Source organism: Apteryx rowi, unplaced genomic scaffold (genome assembly GCF_003343035.1).
Source record: "Apteryx rowi isolate R43461 unplaced genomic scaffold, aptRow1 scaffold_2, whole genome shotgun sequence".
In the NCBI taxonomy this organism is placed as follows: Eukaryota; Metazoa; Chordata; class Aves; order Apterygiformes; family Apterygidae; genus Apteryx; species Apteryx rowi.
In genome coordinates this window covers 8,208,148-8,223,520 of record NW_020448307.1, presented here as the reverse complement: position 1 = coordinate 8,223,520, position 15,373 = coordinate 8,208,148, and the positions used below count along the sequence as shown (strand labels likewise).

At 49.0% G+C, this 15,373-nt stretch overlaps 1 protein-coding gene across 1 annotated transcript in view; it reads left to right on the top strand.

Moving 5' to 3' along the window:
* The first annotated feature begins 14,804 nt into the window (after nt 1–14,804).
* Nucleotides 14,805–15,373, top strand: part of DUSP1 (dual specificity phosphatase 1) — a 2,698-nt gene continuing 2,129 nt past the window's right edge. The window contains exon 1 of the mRNA XM_026063220.1: nt 14,805–15,363. Within this exon, the coding sequence (XP_025919005.1) occupies nt 14,927–15,363 (437 nt within the window). The 5' untranslated portion in view covers nt 14,805–14,926. The remainder of the gene's footprint in view (nt 15,364–15,373) is intronic.

Sequence of the window (15,373 nt, the reverse complement as noted above, 5' to 3'; positions counted from 1 at the left end):
ACAGACTTTGGCAATAGTAGAAGGTACCTCACCACAACRAATGAACCTGTAACACTGGAGTGTGAGAACAAACAAAATTCAACACATTTCAGACATCACTCAAAAATATTTCTTCTACTGTTTAAAAGCAAACAAAAGTTGGTATTTACTTTAATCCAGGATTAGAACTATACTTCTGCCCACTCTTGTCTGATCACACACTCTCCTGAGTTTGGACTGAATGTTTGGTTTTGATTTATTTCTCACATATTTGATAATGAAGAAACAGAAGCTGCCTGCTCCATCCAGTCTGACTTTTAATGGGGCTGATTTTCTGTTGCTGGTTCTCATAGTTTTATGATTAGTCTCGTGACACTGAGCTGTTCAAGTTTAGTCATAGGTCCTTTTATGATTCTACATGACTTGTTTAAATAATGGACAACTGAAAATAACCTTTGGTCAAGGCATTTGATATAGATTCTTTGTTTTCATAAGCCGCTGTTAGTCAGTGCTATAAAATGTGACAACTTTTTCACAAAATTAGTGCATAGAGGTTGATTCAAGATCCGTGAATTGCTTTGTCCCAGCTACACTAAGAAACGAGGAGGACTTGCCCCTCCAGCTCCCTCCTGTGAAGGGAAGCAGGTTTCTTCAGTGAGTAGGGCACTAGCAGGGCACCACGGGTGAAGCCTGGCTCTGCAAATCACTTTTGACTGGAATTTTAAAGGCACTTTGGTACCTAATTCCCATTGATAGCCCCTGAAAACCTTGTTAATCTGATCCTTAGGCTGAACTGAACCTGTCAAATAGGAACAGTAGATGATACCTTAGAAAGCCACTGTGGATGCAGCAGCTTCTGAAGCCTGTGAGGTGCCCAGGGCTGCGACAGTGACTGCTGCTTAGGTGTCCAGGTGGCATTTGTGCTTTCAGGAGCATTTGGAAAAGAAAAGGGGGAAGAAGTGCTGACAAACTCCCTGTAGGTAGCCCTGTCATGCAGTGAAAAATTGGATAAGAAACAGAGCAGCTTTAGGACTCCATTGGATATGTCTGTCAGTCTGTCTCTCTGTCTCTCTACCTTTAATGTCCTGGCACTGTAACTGCCACAGTCAGGCATCACTTTTGCCAGAGGATTTATTTCAGACTCTGCAAACAAAGTTAAATATGACTATCCTTCACCTACAGACAGAGGAACCAAAGCACAGAGACTCTGAAGGACTTGTACAAGGTTATGTAGTAAATCACAGGCAATAAATCACCAGGCGGCCTCATTTCTTATCACTGATATGAATCCCTAGAACTCACTATCTCCCATAATAATGCTTAACTCAGAGTATTATTTTGAGATTTAATTAATATGCAAAGTGCTTTGATCCCCTTTGATGAAAGATTCTATATAACTTGCTATAATATTTTAAACTAATACCTCTAATTATTATGCAGCAGTAAAATGAAATATGGATAATTCATTTGCTATTTTTAGGGAAAGAACGGAGTATTTTGCTCCAGCAGTTTTAGGCTACAGTCATTTTCAGAAGAGCTGGAAGATTCCTGCTGCTGTTGAAACATTTAGAAAGTGAGGATTAGCAAACATACAATGTGTTCTGGGATACTAGCTTTGTAGGGGTGAGTTCCCCCAAGAGGATGACTAACAGCAGGATGTGGGACATAATTTGCATGTTCTCTGACTCTGCTGCAATCATTTGTGTATTGGATACTTGAATTATACATTACACACAAGGTCGCCCGCTTGCCAAGCTGACAGCCCTGCTGAACAGTGCGAAGCCCTTGATGGGGGCTGAGGGAGGAGGGCTGATGTTAGTTCAAGAACTCGTGTTATTTCAGAAAGAAATTGCTCCACGTAGCAGAGGACTTGGAACTTGCCACTGAATGCTTTGGGGGTTTATTTACTCGTTCTGCACCACTCTCCTGCTAACTCTGACTTTCAGTTTTTGCATCTCTTCTTTTCCTGTGGTGAGTTTGACACTGTTGATCGATGCCATATATTGTCCCTACACACTAAAATCCTCTCGCCATACGGGCGGCTCAGCATGGGCACTGGCAGACTTCCCCTACTCTGCCTCCTAAGGCTGCCTCTGGTTTACCTGAGGGGAGACGGGAGAGTTCCCTGCTGTCATTGCAGCTTGGTTGAACCAGGTTTCTTCACCGAGACAGAGACCAGTTGGTGCTTTTCGTACTATCCTACTCAGAAAGAGACTGATAAAGACCCACAAAATCATTTTTATAGGTCATCTGTCTGGGACATCTGGACAGGAGCTCATCCTCTATTCTCTTTCTTTCCAGTCTCACAGGGCAGCTAGCAATTCTGCAAAATCATCTTTGATATATTCATGTTTCAGTGAGAGAAACACCTGACTGCATATTTTCCCTCTGGAATATTATTTTTTCTGTCTTTCCTGACAGTAAAAAAAAAAAGAAAAAGAGGAAATGATTCAAAACTAGCTGACAAAGTGCACTCATCTGATCAGCTGATTCTCTTTCTTTCTGATTGTCACACTTACTTGCCATATCCTCGCTGAAATGTCAAGGTCTTTGGGGCAACAACTGTGTTTTACTAGCTCATGTGTTTCTACATGTCCCTGGTGATACCCCAGCTCAAATGGAAATGCCACCACCCATCACTGATGTGGGCAGATGCTGTTTCGCCAGCTTCCCACAGTGTGCAGGCCCCAAAAGTGGCTTGTCTTATTGGAGAAGCCTCCTGAGCCATCCGGTTGCGGTTGAGGTGTCTGCTCTCCTGTGAACAGCCCCAGATGCGATGCCATGCGGCCGGCAAAGCCGGGCTGAGCCGTGGCTGACGGCGAGGCTCTGCTGCTCTCCGTGCTCCCACTCCATCCTCAGTTCTGTTTCCCAACCAAAATCTTTGGCTTTAGTAAAGAATTCTTGTAAGTTGAACTCATTCCTGTTGCTTTCTTTGCTTAAGATCGATTACTACTGGAAGACCACCGGTATTAGGAACCATTTTATCAAATGTACCCTTCCAAAACCTGTTTTTCAGCAGGGGCCATAGGAAATACTTGAACATTTTTCTTCAGAATTTCCACTGAGAACTCACATCTTTTAGTTAAGAATTGTTCATTAGACCACATTCACATTTCAGCTCTTTATTTCCCTATTTGTTTAACAGGGGCAACTGCTGTATGTAAAGTATTTTGAAACATTATACTTGAAAGGCCCTAAGCATTTTCTTAACAGTCCTGAAAGTTTTTGTTTCATTTGTGTAACTTCTGTGAAATCATAGTCTGCCTCATACATATCTCAGCATTTTCTTCTCTACTTGTCCCTACTCTCCCCCGTGTTGGGTCAAACCCACGTTCAAAAAAGCAAAGCAGGAACTTATTTTACCATTGAAAAGGAATATACTGGCAAGAAAAGAAAAGAGTGTAAAAGGAAAGCAAAACAATCGATTCAGTGAGGTTTCCCTCTGTGACAGTAATTACTGAAGTTCCTTTAAAGAAGAGGTAGTATGGTTGACTAGAAAGATTTCTCCTTCTTTTCCATGCCAGAGGGAAGTCAGCAGTTAGGAAGCTTTTATCAGCCACTGTCATCCTGGGTGTGCTCACCTTGAGCTTCTCCAAGGAGAAGGGATTGTGATCAAACCCCAAACTGTGTGTCACCACTGTTCACAGCTTAGGAGGCTGTAGTGTTGATTGGGTATCTCCAGCCCTGTTGCCCATAGGCTCAGGCACCTCAGGTCCATGAGCTAGTGGGTCATTCTGCACAGAGGTGTGAGGGCGAGGGAGAAGGACAAGGAGTCAATCCACTCGGAGTTCCTGCTTGCTTTGCAAAATGTGGCCTCGTTTCTTCACTAAGCCTCATGCCCTCAATAGCAGAGCTAAGCTGGCAGTGAGAAGCAGGCACTGAGCCTTCAAAGGGGTGCAGTCAAGGCAGCATTTCTCTGCTTGTACTTCCTGAGTCATTATTGTGGCTCGCAATGCCTCTGCCATCTGTCACTGAGCAACACTTCTCACCACACCATGCATTAGGTTTGGAGATGGCAGGCGACACCTTTACCCTTAACAGGGAAAAGAGAGTCTTGGTTGCCTGGTCTGAACTGAAGCTGGAAAACCCCAGGCGCCAAAGAGAAATTTGGAGTGTTTTCCTATGGAACAGCATTTTTCTCTCTGTGCTCTGGACAGAGCTGGAGACCTCTGGCTGACCATTGGGGGTTTCACCATAAAATGTGTTATGACTGGTAATGCTAAATCTGCTTTTCTTATTTCAAATCCCAAATTCCTCCAAGGGTGGTGTACTTCTGGGTAGGTGGCCATGTGCCTTGTAACCATTGCCAGCAGAAATCAGGATCTCTCTCATCTCCACTTCGAGGTACAGAGGTGAAGGTGTGTTCACATAGTTGCGTACTCCCCTCCTCACTTAGCCAGATTGATGCCTGGTGTAAATCATCGTTGTTCCATTGACTTTAATCCACTATTCCAAAACAGATTGACCAGGGAGACTAAAAGCACTCTCCTTCCAGGTGCATTGCTGGTGTGGCACACACTGCTGGTCTGGTGCTGGGGAAGTGGCTGGGTGGCCCCACAGTCCTGCGGTGGCTTTGCATGGTGCTCACATGGACTCCGGTGGAGCCACACAGTTACATCAGGCAAGGAGCTGGCCCCTAACAGTAATTCAGATATTTTGTCACTGACGCTTATGACCAAAAGTCATMAATTTTGGCTTAATGTGCCATCCTCCTGTTGCTAAGAAAAAGATATATCACAAAGCCCTCAGGGGAAAGGCTATGAGCAATAGCAATGGCACAGGGCCTGCACTSTAAACAGCCTGCCAAACAATATTCCAAGAAAACATTTCCAAGTTATAGGAATTGCGTAACAGTGATTATTATTTTTAAAGCACAGAAAACTAAGTCCCGTTTCTAAAAAAGCAAACACATATTTTTAGCCTTGCTGGTCTCTTGATCTTACACTAATGGGAACCATCTGCGCTGGGATTGGCTGACATTCTTGGTAAATGACATTTCTGTGCAGCATTCCAGATGTTTCAAAGGGTTCTTTGCGAATAAACGTTTGTGTCTCTGCCTGTCACTCTCGTTTTCTGCCTTTCCTGTCCATGTTTACTTCAGTAATATACATTCTTTTATTAAAACAGTTTTTATTAAAAATAGCTTGTCAGGATTTTGGCTGATCTTGATTATGATTCTTGCTTGCTAGCTGAGGATGAAAGCTTTCATTCCTTAGCATGAATGTTTAATAGCTAAATTGGAGATTTGCAAAGGAACCTAAAGAATTTAGACAAGAAGACACACCGAAAAATTATTTGGAGGAGGATTTTTAGCTCATTTTGATCCCTCTGAAGATTCCAGCCATTGAACAAATATGTTTATTTTAGTACTGAGGGGTTTTAATGTGGCAAACTATTATGCCATATACAGATGTACTTTATAGCAGCAAGGCACTTCACTACAAAACTTTGCAACTCATTAAGTAAAAGAATCTTGCGGTTGCTTTGATACCTCTGCTGTGCTATATCCTGGAGGTGGCTGCTTTTCCTACGTGAACGAGAAAATCCCAGCACACATGGTCGCTTTTTTTATTCCAGCTGAGCTAAGCTTAGCCAGAAAGGTGGAAGGAAGAAAGGGGATTTTAAAACATTCTTTAACTTGTCTGTAATCTATGCCTAGAGCCTGCCTGAAATCCGATGCGCGTTACAACTTCATGAATGCTGTAACTTAGGCTCAGGTGCAAACAACTAGATGAGAACAGCTGTGTTTCCCATATCAAACCTCCTCCTACTCAGCCTCTGACCTGGTGCCTGCGTCTTCAGCTAACAGTACGTGCTACTCAGGGGCGACGAACGCTTCGGTGTGTACTCTCCAGCGGGTAATTCCTTTGTTTTACAAAACTTCATGCCACCGCTGAAGCATAAAAGTTATAGAGGGTAAAGGAGAGTCTGTCTTTTGGTTTTGGAAGCATTTGGGGTTGCAAGGCGTTGCTGTGCTCTGCTGTGGCTGTGACATTACYGTTACAATTACAGCAAACTTTTCGGTTCTCCCAGGATTCGGCTGGCTGGGACAGGCAACAGATCGAAGCGAGTACAGTGTYTGCAGTAAGCTGTCCTTTTGTTCTCTTGTTCCCTGTTATCAAATTTGTTTCATAACAAAGGCTTCCTGAGCTTGGGGGCTTTGTGTGTGTTAATACTGGTAATATGATTTAAATATTCTGGTGATTCATTTTCAGCCCAGAGAGCTGAATCAGCCATGTAGAACATAACTTTCTTCTCCCAAACCGCTACCTTTTCCATCCTTTCTCGTCATTTCTATAAGAGGATGATTCATACCCCTCTTGTATTTACCATTTGAGAATGTGCCTGATTCCTTTAGCTAATTTCACTTCTTGTTCCTCTTTTTCACAGAAGAAAAATGAATGCTGAGGAAAGCAAAGTGATTGCAGCTCGCTGTGACATATCCCACTGGTTGACCTGGTGTGTGAACTGAAACAGAACTGAATAGAGAGAAAAAAGAGAGGGAAAAATACTCTGAATTACTAAATTAATCAGAGCCCAACCTGTGAAATTCAGCCCCTGACTCACATTTCACGTTTTTTCAAAATCCTAGGTGCTCAAGTGAGGGGTTGTGTTCAAAAATAACTCCAGTAAAATAATATAAAAGCTCTCTTATTTTAACTATTCTAAATAAGTCTCTTATTTACATCTTCAGTTCTAATTTTTTCCTGTGAAGCCTGATTATGGTTGCGACTGGCTCAACCAATTAACTTGGGGGGAGATTTATTTATTGTTTCATCAGATTACATTAAAGAGCTGCCTGTTCTTAGATTTGGGCATAAGCATATATAAGAACGTGTGGAAATCTTTATGGTAGACCTCTAAAAGACAGCCGGACTCTTGGTCACTCTATGTGAGACCCCGTGACGATGTAGCATAACCTTAAGGTGATCAGATTGATTTTAAGGTGATCAGATTGATTTTAAAACCAAAGAAAGTCCTCCCTCTGTGTCTGCCAGGCGAACCCCAGCTCCGCGCGCCTCCCCTCGTCCAGGCGTCCCTGCGGGATCCCGACGGAGCTGTGTTGCCGCTGGCCTTGAGATCGCTGCTCCGAAAGTGTCTCCCTTCTCCCCAAAGCTGGGACCATCGCGGGGCTGTCCGGCAGCTTGTGCGAGGCCGCGTCTCCGGAGCCCGTTGAGCTCGAAGGAGAGCTGCCGCCGCTTTCCCAAGCCTGCGTTTGGGGGCTCCCCGCAGCCTTCGTGGCCTTCTTTCCCCCTTCATCAGCATGGGCGTTTTTACACTGCAGCAGCTGTAAAAAATGCTCTCTGAGACGTGTATTCACAGGAGAGCCCCTTTGGCCGGGCCTCTGTCTAAACAGAGCTCAGCTTTTCGTGCGGTGGCCGAGGTGAAAGCGCAGTTTGCGCCAGGCTCCAAGAGCCGCAGAGCGTCGGGAGCCCRAGTGTGGCCAACCCTCCGGAGAAAAGTCCTGTGTTTGGCCAAACTGGTTCCAGCCAATTCAGCCCTATGACTTCATCCCTCATTCATCCGGGTCAGGAAACGGCTGGTCTGCCGCCGAGGAGAAAGCTAGCAAGAGCATTTCGGGGACTCACCTGGGGGGAAAAGATTTTGCGGGAAGGCAACTTCTCGGGTACRTTAGATCAGCCCAGCGCTGAGTTTTATCAAGTCAAATGGGGCATGAGCAACACGGGCAAGTCACGGGTGGCCATGAAGAGGCTTTTCATGGGTGAAGAAGCGGATGGTCCTCTCCCGGCATATTGTGTCCTCCTCTGGTTGGGGCAACAGTTGGGAACACCGCGCTGTGAGTCACTCTGCCCCATATGTTCTCATATACTTTTGAAAACAGCACAGTAGGCCAAAGTTTGGCTTTTTCCACAGCCTAAAGGTTTTCATATTCAAAACAGTCAAGTGTTATTCTCTCCTATGACTAATACTGTGTTTTCACTAACCGCTATTACACACAAACATCACCTCACTCTATCACATGAGAGAATCATGTCATATTGCAAACATTTTAGCAAACTCCATTGCAGAAAATGAATAAGCACTTCTGTATTTACTGATATGGGGGTATTTTTTAACAGTCAGACATGAAATACAAAGGTTGGCTATAAACACCTTGAAAGCCCATACTAAGGAAGCACAGAAAAAAGCAGATTAATAACAAGAGACTCCGATGGAGTGTATGTAATGTGCTATACATCRGGATTACTTCATGCTTGGATTCCTTACACAGTGTCCTTGTTTTTTAACATCCTCTTATGAAGTGTTGCTCTTGGGTGTCCTCGCTGGCTTACTCCACAGTCGAAGAACGCAGGAATTGTGGCTTTTGATAAGCGAAGCCTCGCCTGACCTTGCACTCTTTCGCGTTCCTGCTCGCCGCTTTTGCTGTTACGTCCTTCTCTTCTGTCCCCTCAGAAAATAACCCCTTTCAATGCCATTAGCAGGGAGAYGAATGTGGAACTRGCGGGAGCAGACATGGTGCGGATAAGTGCTCTGAGTGCTCTGAGAGAGCCTGATTTCTGAGACCTCGAGTCCTGCACTTAACACAGGACTTCAGGAGGAGGCAGAAGTACCTTTCTATCACCTCCAGAGTTTTTAGCTCCCACAGTCCTAAATTACTCCAAGCTGCCTATATCCACCCAAAGTTATTCTTGAGTTGGGACCACTTAGCATGTACAGGGACTCCGACCATGAAAGTCTTTCCCAGACATGTCCTTAACGCCGGGGAAAGCCCATGGTAGGTGGTTTCGCTGGCTTTGCAGACCCTTGCCCCGGCCAGGTGGTGGGAACAGGTGTAGCTACAGGCTAACGGAGAACTGGTTTGTGCTCCCTCCGGAAAGCGGGAACAAGATGCCAGACTCCAGTCCTGCAGCCATGCAGCACGTCCTCCTGCGCACAGCCAAAAGTAACCCCGGGCTCAGCAGGTGCCCCTCTGCTAGGGACCTTTATGGAGCCTGGATTTCTCTGCACAGGTATCAGAGATAAGAAGAACAGAAGAACAACGTGCAGTTCTCAATGCCTCCATGACTCTTATCACAGTCTTTATTAGAGCTGATGTTTCTGGGAATAGAAGCTCATACATAGTCACTGCACCCACAAGACGCTGGCATCACATGACTAGCAATAAATCCATGTCTCATATATCTGGATAGGAGAACACGCCTCTCCCTGCTACTTGGTGCAAGGTACGTCACTTGTTTTCTATTCAAATTCACCCTCCTCCCACAGAAGCCTTTCCTCACCATACCAGCCATTAGCGAATGTTACTGAGAAAATACACGTTCAAGCAGCAGGAAAATAACTTCCCATAGGTGTATATTTTATATATGTGTATATACCTGACACCTTTCACCCCGATATATGGCAGCTTCACAAATACAGCGATTTTATTAAATGAGTACCCCCTATGCCCAGTGCATATCATGATTCATTGCAGATTAATAGAGGCAATTAAATGTAAGATTAAATTGCTTAAACCATTTGCCCTACTAAGCTGCTCCTGCCGCTGAGTACCGTATCAGTGCTAATTCCCAAAGATCTTCCTTTGGAGGCAGGTATTTAATGTTTTTGAATATTAAATCCATGGTATCCCAGACTGGCAGACTAATGCCTGTAATCATGTTGAAACACAGCACTAAGCTACTTGCCCAAGGCTGTTCGGTGAGTCACTGGCAGAGAAAGCAGAACGGRCTTGCATTAGCTGCTAAGCAGGCACGGAGTCACTTGCAAAATTACGACGGGCTGGGGGGAGGTGACCGTCCCTGCCACCGACTTCTCAAATGCCCCRGGTTTGGGACCATGGGGCAGGCGTACGCGTGTGCGCGGGGTCGTACGCTGCCAGGCCCCCGGCTCGCTGATGCAAGCGCCCGGCAGCGGTGCGGCACCGCTCTCCCTGCCCTGCTCCGGGCTCAGGGGGTCGTCGCGTTTCGGAGCCGGCTGCCCGGAGCCACAGCTCGGTCGTGCATTAGAAATGCAGTAGAGAAAGGCCCGTGGTGGGGAGTGGGGGGTCTGAGGAGGGGCTATAGGGGTCCAGGCGTGTGCAGGGACCGAGCATCTGCTTTCCGCCGCCTCTGCCCAGCTTCCCGCCCGTGGGACTGCGACCGGTCCAGGGCAGGCAGACGGTGTGCTCGAGGCGGGAACCGTGGGCAGAGATTTTCCTGCGCAGGGCGACAGTGAAGGGGCTTTTTTTATTCCTCAGTCACGTACCTGTCCCCTGGACGTGTCCTCAGTCAAAATACCCGAGTGGCTGCACCAACCCTTTTGCGCTCAGCCCGCAGCAGATATGCCCCAGACGCGGCACGCAGCGCGAAGGTCGGGCTCGGTTTTCAGCCTCTCTCCAGGAGTGAGACCCGAGTCCAGAGCCTCCTTCCCGCAGTCTGGACTGGTCCTTCGGCCTCCTGACTTGCCCACCTTGTCATCTCCAACACGAGAATATGGGGCGCTTTGAACTCAACCGGACCCTGGCAAAAGGGTTCGGTCTCAGGATTTAAAGACGTAAAAAATAGTGTTTCCCTGTAGTAATTCTTTATTGTTCACATTCTGTTTGTTGTATCCTTTCATTGCTGGATCCTTTTCTTTCTTTCTTTCTTTCTTTCTTTGTCTTTCTTTCTTTTTCCCTTTGTTTTTTTCTTTCTCTCTCTCTTCCTCTCTTTTTCTTTCTCTTTCCTTTTTTCCTTCCTTCCACCCTTCTGTCCTTCCTTTCCTTCCTCTCTTTCCTTTTTCCTTCTGTTTCTTTTGTGAATGTGGGTGTCTCTGTGCAATCTGTCCAAATATTTACAAAAGGAAATGCTGGGTTGTGAAACTGAATTCGGAGAAAAAATTACACATGCTGAAGAAATGCATCCAGCGCAGTTTCCAGCTTTTCCCACATGCATTTTTGTTCTCTGTCTCAAGTCTCAAAGCTTGATCTTGCATATCTTTATTCAGGCAAAACTCACGCTGAGGGCAGAGGGGCACAGGCTCGGGTCAGCTCCAACGGTGCTGTAATCCTGAGTTCTCTGGAACGTTTCAGGACTGATTTTGGCCRTGGGTGACCAGTTCAAAAGCCTGAACAACCAGTTTTACTGGATAACCAGTTTGTGCAATGGGCTGATTGCARGCGAGGGGTTATCTAACCTTGTCCCCAAGGTGCTAACGAACTGGCCTCGGTGCCAGTCCATGCAGCGGCCATCCGCCRCCCTCCACCACCCTCGCAGCTAAGCATCCGGCTGGACTGGGAGCCCCGCAGGCTCCGAGGAAAGCCCGGAGGGCTCCTGTCCCACCGYGGCAGGGAGAAAACACTCAGCGACGACATTATGGAACGGGGGTGAGGACATTTTCCCAGGAAGTCCCTAATCCTGCGAGCGTAGGCGCAGCCTCGTGGGGCTCTCACGGCGTTATGGACTTGTGAACACCCTGGCAGAGCAACCCRGGAGCTGCAACATCCCAGACCAGGGTCGAGGGGGCTGGGAGTGAGGCCAGCGGTGGGTCCCCAGGTGCTAAAATAAAAGCATCACCTCCCACCTCCACACCCAGGGCACAGCACTTCATGCCGCTGTTTCTATTATTATTATTACAATGACACGGTGGCCTGAATGCAAACACGGATTTGTTTTGGAGGAAGGGGTTAATTTTGTATTTCCTGGCTTTTGTTAAAACGGGAAATCAGATCCTTAAGAAAGTCATTCAGGTCAGACTGAGCTCCCATAAGTCACTCTAGTTTTGTTTTGTGTTTTCCTTTCTTTCATTTTTATAGCACCTTATTCAAAAAAAAGAAAGAAAACAGAGTAAAGCAAGGAAATAGCGAGTCCGATATTATAAGTGATTAAGTACACACTGCCCCATGTAATGGATTCTTTTTGCTTTCTGATTTGCAGTGAATGTAAATAAAACTGGATTAAAGAGTCTCATAATTACATGGCAAACCCGTCAAAGAGCAATTACTGTCACGGTGTACCCTCGTGGAGGCAGATGCCCCTCTCCCAAAGGCATCTTCCGAACATCTTCCCCGGGCTGTCTCAGAGCAGCCAAGGTATCTTGCCCATGTTTAACATTTGTACAATGCTGGTTAACAACACAGCTGGAAAGGTTGCTCTTATCAAGAGCACATTCTCACGTAGCCGTGCGGATGTCAGGTAGGGCAATTTCTTTAAACCTGGGAAAAACTGACAACCTGGGAAAAAATATGTCTCTTCGTGTTGTTTTGTGCGTGGGACACCAAGAAAAACTTAGGACAACAGGAGAAAATACTGTCAGCCGCTCGTAGTTACGTGTGTCTGAGCCAGGTTGGCTCTTTGCCGATGGGGTACGGGGCACGGGGCATGGCACCRTCGAAAATAGTGTCTTTCCATCAAGGCGTTCAAGCGAAGGCGGCCGACCCGCGCTCCCGCTGCCRGAGCGCGTGGGCCTTGGGGCTTGCAGGAGGAGCTCAGCACCCGGCRCCGTCCGGCGCCGCAGGACGCTGCCTCTCCCAGCTTCCAGGGCCCCGCRGCCGCAGCCGAGCGCCGGTCCCTCCCGGCCCGCTCGTGCCGGAGCTTGTGCTGCCGGGCCAGCGGGGTTCGGTGCCGGCGAGGGGCTGGAGCCGCAGCAGAGCGGGCGGCAGCGCGGCGGAGCGGAGCCGTTTCCCAGCACCGCCGCAGGCGAGCGTTTTTCCCGCAATCTGTTCCTAACTCGCTGTTAAAAGCCCGCCGATAAATAAAGAGAACGAAAAGCGCAATCCGGTGTTTGGTTTTTAAGGAATGTGTTGAAAAAACAGATTCACTGCGAGGCTGCAGTTCTGGCAAAAAAACAGCTCAGCAGAACGGAGGCAATTCTGCAATAAATCAACGGGCTGGAGGCGGCCCGGCCTCCCCGCTGCCGGCTCGCTGCCGCCCCTCTCCCCGCCGCCCGGGAAGAGCCTGGAAGGCTCCGAAGCACTCGACCYGCCGCAGCCCAGCGCCGCCCTCGAAAGAAGGGTTTTGCTGGTTAAAGACCGGCGGAAATCAGCGGAGGAGCCGCTGGAAAATCTGAGAGCGCCTGCCGGCGCGCGGCTGTGTGGCTTCTCGGCGAGCGCCGGGGAAGCCCGTGGAACGGGCGGCCGCGCCGGGCAGGAGGGCGCGAGCGGGGCGGCCGCGCTCGACGGGGCGCGGAGCCGGAGCCGTCTCCTTGGAAAGCAGCGGCCCGGCGAGGGAAACGAAAGCGGAGAGCGGCTGAGGAGGGCGAGGAAGGAGGAAGGCGGTGGGGTCGGGCCGCACAGGGAGAGCGCCGCACGGCTGCTGGAAGGCTGCCGGAAAGATGCTCTGGGAGYGCGGAGGTGGGAGAGGGAAGGGGCCGGCAGGCCGGCGAGGAGCCGAGGGAAGTGAAAGCAGCAGTGACTGGAAGCCCTGAGTAAGAAACACCCAAGTATTTTGGTAGAAGCTGATCGCCCACGGGGAAAAGAAAACTTTTGGGAAGCGCTGATATACTATCAAAGGGGAAAAAAACCAGAACTTGTACTACTACATTGCCAGTTACTTGGTAGCCCTAAATTCTGGGGAAGTTTTCTGTATGGAAATCCAACTTTGCGCAGGCTGTCGGGCTATTGCGTTTCTTTTCCTTACACATTAAACATGATGGGAACTGTTCTCAAATATGTGTTTATAATACAAATATGTATGCAAATATATTTATATACATCTATTTATGTGAGGCTATGTCTGTACATGTATATATGGGTATGTATGAATATAAATATATGGATAGGTATGCTTGTCTCTTTGCATATGTATTTGATGAGAATAAACACGTACACACACATCCCTAGAGCATCCCCTCACCCTGGTGCTGCTCCAGGGTCCTTCCTGCACCCTCAGCAGCAGCGATTGTGGCAGAGGATGGACAGGGACCAACACTGGGTGGGAGAGGAAGGTGCCCAGCCCCCACCTGGCCYGGGGAGCCAGTGGGCATGGGGTGCGTGTGAGTGTGTGTAAGTGTATTTCTATGTACGTGTGTGTGTGTTGGAGGAGAACATGTTGCTGTGTGTGACTACGCGTGTGCATGTATGTGTATAGATATGCAGGTGTGCATATGTGTATGCATATATGTGTGTATGCATGTGTGTGTATATGCATATATGTGTATGTATGTATATATGTGTGCATGTTTGTATGTGTGTATATACACACATGTGCGTGCAGGTATGTATATATATGCATGTGTGTATGTTGGTGCATATGTATTCATATATGTGTGAGCAGGTATGTGTGCATGTATATGTGTGTATGAATGTATGTGTGTGTAAAGACRTGTGAGTGTGTGTGTGTATGTATGTGGGGGGTATGTATGTGGGTGCATGTACATGTGTGTAGGCATGTGTGTGTATATATATGTATGCGTGGGGGGTATGCATATGTGTAGCTGTATGTGTATGACCGTGCGTATGTATGTATGCATGTATGAGTGTGCAGGTGCATGTGCATGTGCATGTACATGTGTATCTGCAGGCATCTATATATGTATGTGTGTGTAGAGACGCGCGTGTGTGTATGACTGTGTGTGTGTTTGAACGTGCGTGTGCGTGTGTATGATTGTGTGCGTGTGTATGATTGTGTGTGTGTGTGTGTGTGTCTGTCTGTCTGTCCCTGCGTCCCTGTGTCCGCGTCTCCGAGGGCCGCTGCGCACAGGCAGGCAGGCGGGCGCGCGCGCGCCGCGCTCCGGCCGGCCCCGCTGCACATGACGTCACCGCCGGCCGGGCTGGGCGCGCCGCGGCTGGCGCGCCGCCAAGGTGACGTCTTGCAGGGCGCTCACGTGACGCGGCCCCATTGAGAAAACAGCGGCGGCGCGGTGGCGCGCGGCGATATAAGGCGAGCGCGGGCGTGCGGGGCCGGGCTGCCGCCGGGACGCGACACCGACCCGAGAGCGACCCAGCGCCACCACCACCACCGCCCGGAGCCGCGGCCCTTTCCTTTTTTCCCTTCGCTTCCCTTACGTTCCCTGCGCGCTGCCGCGGGCCATGGTGAACCTGCGGGCGAGCGCCCTGGAGTGCGAGGCGCTGCGGGGGCTGCTGCAGGAGCGCGCCGCGCAGTGCCTCGTCCTCGACTGCCGCTCCTTCTTCTCCTTCAACGCCTCGCACATCCTGGGCTCCTGCAACGTCCGCCTCAGCACCATCGTCCGCCGCCGCGCCAAGGGCGCCGTGGGGCTGGAGCACGTCGTGCCCAACGAGGAGCTGCGCGCCCGCCTGCGCCAGGGGCTSTTCCACACCGTGGTGCTGCTGGACGAGCGCAGCGCCGACCTGGAGCTGCCCAAGCGCGACAGCACCCTGGTGCTGGCCCTCAGCGCCCTGTGCCGCGAGGCCCGCGGCGCCCGCATCTGCTTCCTCAAGGGTGAGTCCCCCCGCCGGCCCCCGCGCCGCGGCCGCCCCGGCGGCGCCCGGGCTCCGCGGCGCTCACCGCCGCCTCTC